At 47.8% G+C, this 14,069-nt stretch overlaps 1 protein-coding gene and 1 pseudogene across 1 annotated transcript in view; both read right to left on the reverse strand.

Moving 5' to 3' along the window:
- RECK (reversion inducing cysteine rich protein with kazal motifs) overlaps positions 1-7,077 on the reverse strand; it is a 71,037-nt gene extending 63,960 nt beyond the window's left edge. Inside the window, exon 1 of the mRNA XM_040963022.1 lies at positions 6,876-7,077. Coding sequence (XP_040818956.1) covers positions 6,876-6,975 — 100 coding nt within the window. The 5' untranslated portion in view covers positions 6,976-7,077. The remainder of the gene's footprint in view (positions 1-6,875) is intronic.
- A 2,313-nt stretch (positions 7,078-9,390) lies between these two features.
- Positions 9,391-11,322, reverse strand: LOC121144934 (annotated as a pseudogene).
- Positions 11,323-14,069: the final 2,747 nt, after the last annotated feature.

Here is a 14,069-nt window from a genome sequence, read left to right on the forward strand (position 1 = left end):
AACACCAAGGCTGGGATACAATGGCTTCAGTCCCAGACAGGGTGCGGGTAGGGGTGGCTGCAGATTGCCTGGGAAAGGGGTCTGGGAATGTGCTGAAGTCGGAGTGGCTGAGGACATGTTTGGCAGGGGAGGAATGACTTCTGGGGGCTTCCATGGACCGGCCACTGCACTCACAGGTAGGCAAGGGAGCTGAGGTGGGTTAGATGGGGGAAGCTGGAAGGCCTGTTTGGGTCAGGCCAAGGCACCTGCCTATATGGAGACGTGGGATGGACTAAGCAGCATCGCCTGCCGCTTGCTGACACACGCAAAAGCTGGGGCTGAAGGGCATGCCTAGTTGGGCTAGGCCACAGTACCTGCCTGTGAATGTTGAGGCAGAGGGTGGGCCATGTCAGGCTGGGCCAAGCACCCACCAGAATGCAACAGAACTGGATCTGGGTGCACATTTTGTAGGGGAATTAGAGTGTGTGTATCAGGACTGGCTTCAGTTGCTCACACCTGTGCGGTGGACAGTATGCCCAGATACACACAGGGTTCCTGACAGATAGCTCATCTAGGCCAGCAGAGGATGCCCAGTGCCTCTTCAGAGGACAGAAAGCAGAACAGGTTGGCCCACTCTCCTGGCCAAGTTTTGCAGCAAGTATCTAAGTCTGAGGATGCATTAAGGTGGACTTGCCCAGCCAACAGACCTTGAAAAGATTTTCTCACCCCGGCTGAGAAACAAAGCTGGTTGGTTATATCTCAGAATTATCAAAGCCTTCAAGTCTCTAATACATCATCAAATGTCTGTTCTCTATCCCCAGGTGCTGATGTAATTTGACAGGAGGGAGCAGCTCCTTCCCCTTACCTTACCGCAGACAAAGGAGAGAAAAAAACCTGAAACATTTGTCTCACCCACTTCCCTCCATATCTCAACCCTCTGAGGCCAGTATGGACAAGCATCCCTCTCAACGACATAAGCAATACAGATGTCCACCGAATGAGGAATGGATAGGGTCTTTATCTTCTTTAGAGCAAGACGAGGATTTTGGCTGCTAGGTTATCGTGCTGGACCCTAATTAAATCTTTAATACAAAATCAGTGTATATAAGTAATAAAAATAAGACCAGATTTTTTAAATACTATATTTTTTTAAAATTAAAATGACCTTTTCCTGTTTTCAACTCAGATTTAGTTTTCTCTCTCAGTAAAGTAGGAGATTGGTATCTGTGTGTGTGTTCTAGTCTACCATTTGTAGCAAAATGGTCCCAACTAGAGACCATTATGCTCAATGAAATAAGCTAATCCCCAAAAGATAAATATCATATGTTCTCTCTAAAGCAACCTCCATGTAAAATACAAGATAAATAGATACAAAGGTAAACATGTATATGCATAGATTCTCATAGATGAACTCTGTAATGGAGACTAGCCTACCAGGAAGTGAAGATGCATTGTAGTATGCATCTCTACTCCTGAAAGGAGAATTCCCTATAAAACTATTAAATATACCTTGACAATAGGATACTAGACTCTATCATTTGTCTACACCTACAATGCCATGATACACTTAAACAGAAGACTATCAGACTTGTGACTGTTGCTGAAGGACTATACTATTGTAATAATATGGAGGGACACAGTTGGGGGATGGAGGAAGGAAAAGGGGGGAATCGTATTATGAAAAATAACAAAATAAGGAAGAATGTTAAAAGAAAATTTAGAAATTGTTTAAAAACTAATGAAAGTCAAAATGCGATTACTAAAAACACTGTTCGTTAGGCTTAAGAAAAATTACTGTAACCTAGAAATATGCAGGCAGAATCATACAATAATTTGAAACATCAAGGTTTGGCTGCCGGTCTTGGCCACATGTGTACTAAAGATAGGCAAGCGAGCAGGAAGCACATGCTCCAGCCACATGCAGAAAAATGCAGCTTCTAAGACCAACTAGCACTTTAAAAACAAGCACACACCCTAATCTAAAAATAAGAAATATCCATAGAATTACAGGATTTTTTAAAGTTAAAAGGAATTTTGCCACAGAAGCCCCCCCCAAAGCTATAATTCAATCTGGTTAATGAAAAGCCATTCTTGTTTCTTTTTCTAAAAAAAAAAAAAAAGCAAAAGAAAAATCCCTCTAATTCCGAAAGAATTACTTAAGCAGACTAGAACACACACACAGATACCAATCTCCTACTTTACTGAGAGAGAAAACTAAATCTGAGTTGAAAACAGGAAAAGGTCATTTTAATTTAAAAAAAATATAGTATTTAAAAAATCTGGTCTTATTTTTATTACTTATATACACTGATTTTGTATTAAAGATTTAATTAGGGTCCAGCACGATAACCTAGTGGCCAAAATCCTCATCTTGCATGTGCTGCGATCCCATATGGGTGCTGCTGGGTGTCCTGGCTGCTCCACTTCCCATCCAACTCCCTGCTTATGGCCTAGAGGATGGCTCAAATCCTTGGGCCCCTGTATCCACATGGGAGATCTTGAGGACGCTCTGACTCCTGGCTTTGGATCTAGCCATTGTGACCATGGGGGAGTAAGCCAACAAATGGAAGATCTTTCTATCTCTCTGTAAATTTCCCTTTCAAATAAAAAAATAAAAATCTAAAAAAATAACAATCTTATCTTTACTTATTTGTTGATTTTCATTTTATTTGAAAGGCACACAGACAAAAAGAGAACTTCTACCAGGTGGCTCATGCCTCAAATGCCCACAATAGCCCTAGAACGCCTGCCAGGCTCCCATGTCGACAGCATGAGCACTCGGGCCATCAGCTGCTGCTTCCCAGGGTGTACATGAGCAGGAAGCTAGATGGGAAGGGCAGCAGGCAGAGCTTGAACCAGGCACTGCAGTATGGGATGTGGGCATCCTTTCAAGCAGTGATGAGAAAATTCTATTTTTATCTGAAAGGCAGAGTTACAGAGAAGGAGGGACAAAGGGAGAAAGAGAGAGAGACTTTCCACCTGTTGGTTCACTCCCCAAATAGCCACAAAGGCTGTAGTAGATGAGCTAATCTTGAGATAGGAACCAGAAAATTCTTGTGGGTCCTCACGTAGCTAGAGGGTGCCAAGGTCCATCCCCTGCAACTTTTCCAGGTTATAAGCAGGTGGGATTTGGATGGAAAGTGGAGCAGCCAGGACTCAAATTTCATACTTCAAAAGCCTACAATAACTTCCTGTTAGGCCTAATTTTCCAAGCTTTTCTTCCAGCCTTTTGTTCCCTAAACTGTTATTACTTTATTAAAAGAAAGCCTGTACTTATTTACCTGAAACTGAGCCTTCTTCCTGAAATGCTACTGCTGCCTTGCTACTGATTCCAACCCCAGACTTCTTTTAAGGCTCGAATCCCCGCCCTCCTAAATCTTAGTGTTTTCAGCAACACCAGGCCAGGCTAAAATTGCAGTGATGTAACTTCCAATACAGCAGGTGTTTGGATCTGTAGTTAAGATGCTGGGCATCACTGTCCCATGTCAATACCTGGGCTTGGTCTCTGGCTCTGGCTCCTCACTGCAGTCTTCCACTGATGCAGATCCTTTGTGGTCCAAATAGCTGGATCTCTGCTAACCACAGGGGAGACCTGGATTGAATTCTGGCTACTTGCTCTGTCAGTTCAGTGCTAGCTGTGCTGCCATTTAGGAAGAGAACCAGCAAATGAGCCTTTTCCTCATCTATCTGTCACTATGTCTTTCAAAAAGCCTAGGGGAAGGGAAACTATTATTATAATCAGAATCAAAATAAAATTAAAAAATTTATTGGGCCCAGCACAGTAGCCTAGTGGCTAAAGTCCTTGCCTTGCACGTGCTGGGATCCATATGTGCACTGCTTCTAATTCCAGCGGCCCCACCTCCCATCCAGCTCCCTGCTTGTGGCCTGGGAAAGACAGTTGAGGAGGCCCAAAGCCTTGGGACCCTGCACCCATGTGGGAGACCTGGAGGAGGTTCCTGGCTCCTGGCTTCAGACTGACACAGCTCTGGCCGTTGTGGTCACCTGGGGAGTGAATCATCGGATGGAAGATCTTCCTGTCTCCTCTCTGTATATATGATTTTGCAATAAAAATAAATAAATAAATCTTTAAAAAAAAAAAGAGTACAGAAAGGGAGAGGAGGGAGAGGTAGAGGCATAGAGTCTTCTGTCTGCTGGTTCACTCCCCAAATGGCCAGAGGGGCCAGTACTGGGTCAGGCCAAAGCCAGGAGTCTGGAGCCTCTTCCAGGTCTCCCCCATGGGGTGCAGAGCTCAAAGAACCTAAGCCATCCTCCAGTGACTTCTGAGGTACATCAGCAAGGAACTGGATGGGAAGTGGAACACTCGGAACTCGAACCGGCATCCATATGGGATGCCAGTAACACAGATTGTGGCTTAACCACTAGTGGGCAGACGATCAACCAATGAGCCATCACATGGGCTTCTGACGGCTGGCTTCTTACTACTTTCCTTCAGACACGCATTTGTGTTCTGTAATTTAAAAATTTATTCCATTCTTTGTCAGGATTCTAGGGGATTACATAATTCCTTAAATGTCAACTTGTTGAAATTAGGCCCTTCATGTACAGCTTTCCCTCATTTGTACTGTTACATAACATCTTAATCAGAAACAGAGCATTCTCAGGTGCTGTGACCCGTGAATCCTGTAGTGTAGGGTCCCTTCTCATGAGATCATGGCTCTCTCATCGCCATTTCCCACAAACAGGAATAAAAAGGGCAGATAAGACTTGGAAAGCCACACAGGAGGGGACCTTAGCACCCCATGGAGCCTTGTGCCACACCACACAGGAGGGGACTTTAGCATCCCATGGAGCCTTGTGCCACAGCACACAGGAGGGGACCTCTGCACCCCATGGAGCCTTGTGCCACAGCACACAGGAGGGGACCTCTGCACCCCATGGAGCCTTGTGCCACACCACACAGGAGGGGACCTCAGCACCCCATGGAGCCTTGTGCCACAGCACACAGAAGTTCCCAAGCTTGACCGGGGTAAGGAGAGAGGAGAGCAGACAATCTGAGCAGGAATACAAGCTGGCCCTTCACTGAAACACAATTTAATAATTGTGTTCTCAATCTGTTTAGAATGGAATATTTTCTGTACTTTCTACAAACCCACAGTGGAAGTCTTTGTCCATTCTATCACTCAATGTCCTTTTTATAAGGAATCAGACAATATATGTAGTAAGGGAACAAATCTCACTTTCAGATCAAACTTTGAACTCTTTTTTTTTTTTATGAAATGGGACAAGCCATGTGTTGTCATGGAGTTTCAGAGTTTGAAGGGTCATTAGAAATCAACTTTCCTGGCATTTCCTAACTTGAGCTCTAGGGGTTATGAAGAAAATGAGTTCTGAAGAAGCAAGATTCACCCTTCAACGATCCTGAGATATCATTCATACGCCATGAAAGTCACCCGGTTAAAGCATCAACTGTTGCTTTTCGTATAATCAGAGTTGTGCAACCATCTCCTGTGATTTTTGAGCACTTTCATCATCCAAAATTCCAGGCCTGTTAACAGTCATTTCCCATTCCCCTAGCAACCGTTTTTCTTAAATCATAGATCTCCTTGGACCCTTTACTGTCAATCTATGTACTCTGTGATTCTGTGAGATGCAGCACCATGTGCAGTGTTTCCTAAGCACACATACTAACATTTCAGGCTTGCTATGCTAAATGTTATACATTGTTAGTTCAATGAATTCTCATATTACAATCTCTAAGATACTACATATAATAAATATTAGACCTCAAAATCAGTCAATTAGGAGAGAAGAATGAACAATTAGCACTCCATGGACCATAATTTTGTAAATGTTTTCGTGCAATCTCATTTACTTGTCAAAAGAGAATAGGATCCATTTAGTTCATGTAGCCAAGAACTCACATAGCATTTGCCTTCTCTTTTTTAATTTACTTATTTGTTATTTTTAAATTTTTGTTTCTGCTTTTTTTCCTCCTCCTTTTCTTCTTTAGTTTCTTAGCTTACTAACAGCTAAATCTTGAATCTAATTACAATGAATCGTCTTACTGTCGGTTCATTTCCTTTCTCCAAATATCTTTATTTTAAAAATCTTTCATGATAGCTTGTAAACTACCTTAAAATCTCCTTGGAGTTGGTTCTGGTTTTCCCAGATGTCTCTCCCATCAGCACCATCTCCATCACTTTTTGCAAATACAAACCTCTGCCCCTTTTAACGTCTGGCAGGGGTGACCGCTGTCCCTGCGTGCCCCCAGGGCCCTCCCTCGCCTCTGGACACCAGTGCCTGGAAGTTCAGCGCCTTGCTGGAAGGCAGGAGTTGGCAGCAACTCCGACAGCCCAGCAAGTGACAGGAAGCCCTGGGCATTGCTATCCATCCTTGCTTTCGTTCCTCTCCCCGAGCCTGCCAGCCCGGGAGAGCAAGTTTCACCTAGGACAAGTGGATGTCTCCCGCCAGGGCCCAGTCCAGCGAGCCCCAGCCGGGGTCCAGCAAAGAACCCCAAGAACTGGTCGGGGCCGGAAGGCGGCTGCAACAGCCGAATCCCCCTACAGTCCTCGCGACGGGTCCCAGCAAAGGCATTTCACCCTCCTGTGATTCGGTCGGGCGGTCAGGGTGGCGCCACGGCGGCGGGGACCCACGCCGGTGGGTGACAGACAGAGCCAGGCCTCGAACCCGGGTCATCGCTCCCCGGGAAGAAGCAGCTCTTCGGGGCGGCGAGCCAGAGCGGAGCGGGGGAGGGGGGGTGTGGTCCTCTCTCGTCCCACCTCGGCACCTCGACCCGACTGCCGAGGCCAGCAACTCCGAGTCGCCAACAGACCCGATGTGGGTCTGGGGGCCGCGCGCACCGCCGCCCCCTGCCCCGCGCCATCTTGGGAGCGCTGAGGCGACCGCCCCGAGCCGCAGCTGCCGCGGTTACTCACCCGGACTGCCCGGGGCCAGGCCACCTGCCACCCCCGCGACCCCCGCCACGGCCAGCAGAAGCAGCAGCCCTCCTCGCACGGAGCCCGGGGCGGTCGCCATGTCCGGGCCGGGCGGGTCCGGAGCCGCGGGATGCTCGGACCCAGCCTGGCAGCGCCGCAGCCCGCTGGCGCCAGGCCCCGCCCCCTGGCGCCCTGGCGCTCGGGTGATTGGCTGCGGCGCGCGCAAGCCCCGCCCCTGGGCCGCACTGAGTTTCCAAAAAACCTCCTGGGGGTGGCAACGTGCCTGGGACCCCGGCTCTTTGTTAGGGCCCAGCTGTGGGTCGGCCTGTGTGGGGCCCGGGATCCTCCGGCCGGCCTGTGTCCCTGGCGAGCGGTCAGAGACGTCAGAGCCGGAAGGGCCGTGGGGACGCGTCTGCCACCTCCCGAGATTCCTCAGGGGGCCGCCGAGGCTCTGAGGGGGCGCCGCCCAGCCCGCCCCACAGGCGCTGACCGAGTCCGAGTGAGGCTGAACCCGGAGGGCTCCGCTCCCTTCCAGTGCCCTCGGCGGGCCTCGCCACGTCCTTTCTGACAGAAGGCGTGTCGGGCGGCCGCCCTACCGGCTCAGGGCTCCGCCGCCGCTGGCACGGTCCCCCCATAGTTCATCCTGCTGGGCACAGGGAGACGCGGCGGGTCTTTGCTGGGCTATTCCACACCTGTTCTCGGAGCTGTGTGTGTGTCTAGAGCCTTGAACAGCAGACTGAGCAGTTCCAAACTTTGTTCTAGAGACGTTTTCAAGGTGGATCTCCACCCATGGTACCCATTGTCAGGAATGAAAGGTCCGCTAGCTGCGTTCTCTCTCTCTCTCTCTCTCTCTCTCTCTCTCTCTCTCTCTGTCTTTCCCCTTAGCCCCGTCTCTTTAAATTCCTGAATCATTGCCCCCTTTTCCTACCTACCTTTTTCCTTGCTTCTTAGTTCTTTTTACAATGTTTCAAGTTCCAATTCTTTCACTGAAGTTCATTTATTTGCCTTCTGTATCATCCAATCTATCCTCTCTTCTGAGTTGAGGGAAAGAAATCGTGAGTTAAGTTACAACACTTCCAAAACGTTCTCTGATGACAGATCTTATATGTAAAGAGAAAAGGTAAACTGAGGCACAATCCAGTTACAAGGAGTTGATTTGAGCACCCAGCCAATTATGAATTTGGAAACTCCAAACCAGACTATGCCCTGACTCCATCTTTATGTTTAAAGTGGTTTTCCAGCAAAAATTATAGTTGGGTCTTGCATTTCTTAATCTAATCTAGCAATCTCTTAGTTAGAACATTTAGCCTTTAGCCAATATCATTGATAGGATTAAGTTTGTTATCTTGTTATGAATTTTCTATTTGCTCTACATGTTCTTTTTTTTAAGATTTATTTTTTAAAATTTTTATTTGAATTACAGAAAGGGAGAGACCTCTTGCTCTAGAGAGGTTTTCCATCTGCTGGTTCACGCCCCAAGTGGTCACAATGGCTGAAGTTGAGTAATCCGAAGCCGAGATGCTGAGTCTCTTCCGGGTCTCCCACGCGGGTGCAGGATTCCCAAGGCTTTGGGCTGTCCTGGACTGCTTTCCCAGGCCACAAGCGGGGAGCTGGATGGGAAGTGGAGCCGCCAGGACACTAGTCATTGTTCATAATGGATGTGGAAGGTTAGCCTGTTACATATACCCAATTCTGTTTTTTCTTTTTTTTTTTCCCTACCATTTGACTTGTTTAATGTTTCTTCACAAATGGTGAAAAGTACTACAGTACAGACAAGGAATAATCATAATTTTGTGGCCAACATTATAAACATGGGTTTATAAATGTAAGACATTTTGAGAGAGGAGTTAGAGTGGGTAGTAGGCAGTTAGGGTATTCTGGGTCCCTGAGTAAAAGAGAATTTCCCCACCATGTCTTGAACTCACTCTCCCAGGGACAGGGGTGCTATTAGCATATCAATTCCCCACCAGAAGTATCGGCCATTACCTCCGGCCACTGTGGGAGGGTCTCAGGCCGATCTCTTTATCATTGAAAGGAGAGCAGGAAGAAGTAATACACATCTGCCCAAGGCCTGGAATGTCCTATGTCTGGCACCTCTGTGGCCTTTTGTCCCAAGGCCAGGTACCATGGAAACTAGGAATTTTCTTTGTTCATGGAGAAACATCTTTGAGGGAAACCTTTAAAAGGTGCATTTCCCACCATTAATACGGGTTCTCATTTTCCTCCCGCCACTATGGCAGAGCACTAGGGTTCTTTTTTACTTTTCCTCCTGCCACTATGGCAGGGGGTAAGGGTCCTTTCTATCTCAAAACCCCCTCCCGTCGCTAGGACGGGAGTCTTCTTTTCTCAGCCTTTCTAATAAATCCTGCTTTAAAACTAAACTGTGTCCGCATGAAAATTCTTCTTTCCTGCGAGACAAGAATTTGAGGTTGCTGCCATACTCGGAGTCAAAATTCCTGCAACAATTTTTTGGTTTAAAAAATGCATCTGATAGTGCAGCTCCCGTCTCTGTCTACTAGAGTTGGTCTCTGCGCTCCTGACAGTGTTCGCTTTTATCCATTTTCCAGATCTTCCATGTCCACCTCTTCTTCTTCCCATCTGTTCCATCAAAGGTCCAGGGGTACCACCCAGACCACTTTGTCTTTCTCCACTGAAGCCACCTCAGTCCATGCTCCAGCCACCGTGGAAGCCGCCTCTATCTCCATCACGGCGCCCTCTGAATATCCACCTGGAACACTGCAGTCTGTGAAGCCACATTTTCTACCCCGTGTACTGCCAGGGTTGTCACTGGGGCAATGGTTGGTAGCGGTGGAGGTGGGGGTTTGTGGTGGGAAAAACGGTGGAAGGAAGCCTTCAGGCTTTGGGACCTTACACTGGTTGCATTCTGTTCTCTAGGTGAAATACTGGTTTCCACAGTCCACAGGGGGACACTGCCAGTTCCCAGCTCCGTGCTGGATGTTCTCTGCTTTAGGGGTTTCCCCGGGAGCACTGAGGTCCTCTGGGAGAGTGGGAAGCCACCTCTGCCTCCTCCATGGCCTCCCATGTGACCTCTGGGCTCTCTAGGCCTTCCAGGCCCTCCTGGGCCACCAGGACATCTGCTCAGTGGGGGCAGCATTTCTCAGCCCTCCCCGGGGCAGCATGCCACCCGGCATGCTATTCATTGGAAGCTTCTTCCAGGCCAGAGACACTTGAATTTGTTCCCTTGAAAATCATTCCCATCAAACTACTCCACGGTAGCCATGGCAGTCTTCATAGGACACTGTGGCATCCCTCTAGGGCTTTCCTGCTTCCTTATCCAGGTATATGTGGATCATGGATTGTTCATCTTAACAATGCAATACTGCTTAGGGCACAGAATGGTAGCCTAGTGGCTAAAGTACTTCCCTTGCACACTCTGGGATTCCATATGAGTGCCGGTTCTAATCCTGGCGGTCCCATGTCCCATCCAGCTCCCTTTATGGCCTGGAAAAGCAGTCGAGGATGGCTCAAAACTTTGGGACCCTGCACCTGTGTGGGAGACCCAAAAGAAGCTCCTGGCTCCTGCTTTGGATTGGCTCAGCTCCGGCTGTTGTGACCACTTAGAGAGAGAATCAGCAGATGGGAGCTCTTCCTCTCTGTCTCTCCTCTGTATATCTGAGTTTCTAATAAAAATAAATCTTTTAAAAAAATGCCACACTGCTTAAAGAAGTCTACCAGGTCATCCAGTCACATTATGATTTAATCTTTGCACATAAACTGCACTGTTGTCAGACTCTTTATCCAGATATACATGTGGGCCTAGAGCAAGATCTGGTCTTTCATCCATGGATCCACCATGTTTATTAAAGCTACCTCGCTCTCCAGCACTGCCCATTCCATCGCAACCTCCTCTCCGCCCGCCTCTGCTCGTGCCTCCTTGATCAAATCCTCTTCTTCCCCTGCCCTGGTTATCAGGGCCATTCATGCACTGGTTCTCTCATGGTTCAGAAAATCCTCCAGATTCCTGTCTGTAGACCACCCCATATAACTGGGGTGGTCCTGTCAGAGTGAACTCTGCTGTCTGTAGCTGCTGCTCTATTGGCTATATTGGCTTGGAGCCTGGCTGTGAGAGCCAGTTGGTCGGGGGAGGGAGTGGGAAGCTGCTGCCCATAGCTGCTTTGTTGACAGCTACTCTGCTGTCCATAGCTGCTTGGCTGCCCGTAGGTGCTCTGCTGAGAGTAACTGCTCTCATCATAACAGTCAGCTGTGAAGAGGAGTAGCTGTTAGGAGGATAGGATGATGATGCAGTGACTGGCTGCATGGGGAAGCTCCCAGGAACCCGCAGATAACTGAAGTTACCTTGTCCATATCCTAGGCTGAGCTGGTTGTAACCCCGCCCCCCCACCGGTGCTAGGATCAGAGGAGGAGTAGGAAGCAGAGGGGTGGGGAATCGGTGGAGGGAGAAGCAGCCTGCAAACGTCCTTATCATCTGTGTTATCTGGTCTCTCCTTGTAAGCTGCTCTGATGTAGTCCTGGGACTCCACCCAGACAGCCTAATGCAATTCAGTCACTCCTCAAAGGCCTTGCCTTCAGACACCATAATCTGTGTTTCCGCCTTGAGTGCATTAACCATTAGCAGGAATCCATTAGTCATTAACATAAGGCTTAGGGCAACAAGCTTTTAACTCGTGAGCCCTGGTGGGACACCTAAGCCAATATCCAAACTGCAGCATTGTTTGTTTTTTTTAAAAATAGGGAATTCTAGGTTGACAGATATTTCCCCTTCTCAGTACTGTATTATTATTTATTAGTTGAAAGGCAAAGAGACACTGGTTCACCCCCTCCCAATGCAACAACCAGAGCTGGATTAGGCCAAAGTCTCCTTTGTGGGTGCTAGGGACCCAACTACTTGAGCTGTCACCTGCTTGCCTCCCAAGGTGTTCATTAGCAGAAAACTGGAATTGACAGAGAAGCTAGGACTTAAACCCAGGCGCTCTGATGCAGGTCCAATGTGCACTGGGATGCAGATGTCCCAGGCTGTGTCTTACTTGCAGCTTTTCCTCCCTCTCTTTCCCCTACTGCCACAGCTCTTGGAAAATGTTCCTGAGGGATTTTCAGCTTGCATAACTTTTACCAAAATGTCTTCTATGATTCTCATCCCTGTTCTGCCATCTTTCCCTTCTAGCTGCTTTGAAATGTTTTACTTACTTGTTTGATTGAAACAGAAGAAATGAGAGAGAAGAGAGACTGATCCCTTCCACTGTTTCACTCCCCAAATGCCCACAACAAATGGAGCTGTGCCAGGCTGAAGAGCTTGCAGTCCAGAGCTCAGGCCAGGTTTCCCACACGGGTAGCAGGAACTCAACCATTGGAGCCACGGTTGCTGCTTTTCAGGATCTGCATTGGCAGGAACCTGGAGTCAGGAGCTTAGGCTGAGACTCTTACTTGCTACACCCCATTATATAGAGGCACTGATTCTAGACCTGCTTGCTCCACTTATGATTTAGCTCGCTGCTTGTAGCCTGGGAAAGCAGTAGAGGATGGGACTGCACAGTAGCCTAATGGCTAAAATCCTCACCTTGCATGCTAGGATCCATGTGGGCACCAGTTTGTGTTCTAGCTGCTCCACTTCACATCCAGCTCCCTGTTTGTGGCCTGGGAAAGCAGTTATCATGGCCCAAAGCCTTGGGTGCCTGCGCCTATGTGGGAGACCTGGAGAAGATTTCTGGCTCTTGATTTTAGATCAGCCCAGCTCTAGCTGTTGTGGCCATTTGGGGTTAGAAGCATTCTGTGTGTCTTCTTGTACCCAGATTTTGAGATCCCCAGAAATCGTGAGTGTAAAGTCAATGCAAACGGGTAAAGGCGGTTTGTCCAGGCCTGCCTGGGCTCCCAACTGTCATTCATATAGCAAGTATGGACTGGACAACCCCGAGGTTGGACAGCACTGGGTTTTTAGACACTTCAGGACAATTCCACACAATTACACAGTCATCATTGGTCAGTTCAACTGTTAACTTTTATTTTTTTAAAAAGATTTATTTAGTTTTTACAAAGTCAGATATACAGAGAGGAGGAGAGACAGAGAGGAAGATCTTCCATCCGATGATTCACTTCCCAAGTGACAGCAATGGCCAGTGCTGTGCCAATCCGAAGCCAGGAGCCAGGAACTTCTTCTGGGTGTCCCACACGGGTGCAGGGTCCCAAAGCATTGGGCTATCCTTGACTGCTTTCCCAGGCTACAAGCAGGGAGCTGGATGGGAAGTGGAGCTGCCGGGGCTAGAACTGGTGCCCATATGGGATCCTGGGTGTGCAAGGGGAGAACTTTAACCATACGCTATCGCGTTGGGCCCTACTGTTAACTTTTAAAAAGAGCAAGTTGGCAGGTTTCTATTGACAAACAGATTTCAAAGCAAATTGGGAACCAAGGGAAGCTATGGAGCAATGGCTATGGGGACATACTATGAGTGAGCAAGTCTTATCTAAAAGGCACACCAGGGGTCTTTGCCTTGAGGAATGCTCTGTCATTGTCTTATGCCGGCTGCTAGGCCTGTGAGCTCACACTTTCTTAGCTAAGCAGCAAAGCAGAAATTACAAAGGCAGAAATATTGCAATTAGCAATGAGCAAAGGGTAAGTGGTTGGGATCCTGACTCTGGGGTGCCTCAGTCTCTCCTGTCTCTAATCAGCCTTTCTACTAAAAATACATACATCTTTAAAAAAAATTACTGTATTTTCTCATTTCATCACTCAATAAGAAACGTACATTTTGCTGAACCAAGAACATGCTCTTGAGGTGTACTCCGAAGGCCTGGCTATCACTGCAGTGCAAAATGGAAACTTTAAAAATAGAATCAGGGCCCATCGCGGTAGCCTGGCAGCTAAAGTCCCAACATTATACACACTGGGATCCCATATGAGTGCCTGTTCATGTCCTAGATGCTCCACTTCCCATCCAGCTCCCTGCTTGTGGCCTGGGAAAACAATTGAGGATGGTCCAAAGCTTTGGGACCCTGCACCTGCACAGGAGACTGGAAGAAGCTTCTGGCTCCTGGCTTCGGATTGGCTCAGCTGCAGCCACTGCGGCCACTTGGGGAGTGAATCATCTGATGGAAGATCTTCCTCTCTGCCTCTCCTCCTCTCTGTATATCTGCCTTTCCAGTGAAAATAAATCATTTTTAAAAATAGAATCAAATAGAATTTGTAGACCTAAAAACAAAGAAAGATATGTGCTCCAACCA

The sequence above is a fragment of the Ochotona curzoniae genome, unplaced genomic scaffold, assembly GCF_017591425.1.
Source record: "Ochotona curzoniae isolate NIBS_2020 unplaced genomic scaffold, NIBS_Ocur_1.0 scaffold_3208, whole genome shotgun sequence".
NCBI classification, from domain to species: domain Eukaryota; kingdom Metazoa; phylum Chordata; class Mammalia; order Lagomorpha; family Ochotonidae; genus Ochotona; species Ochotona curzoniae.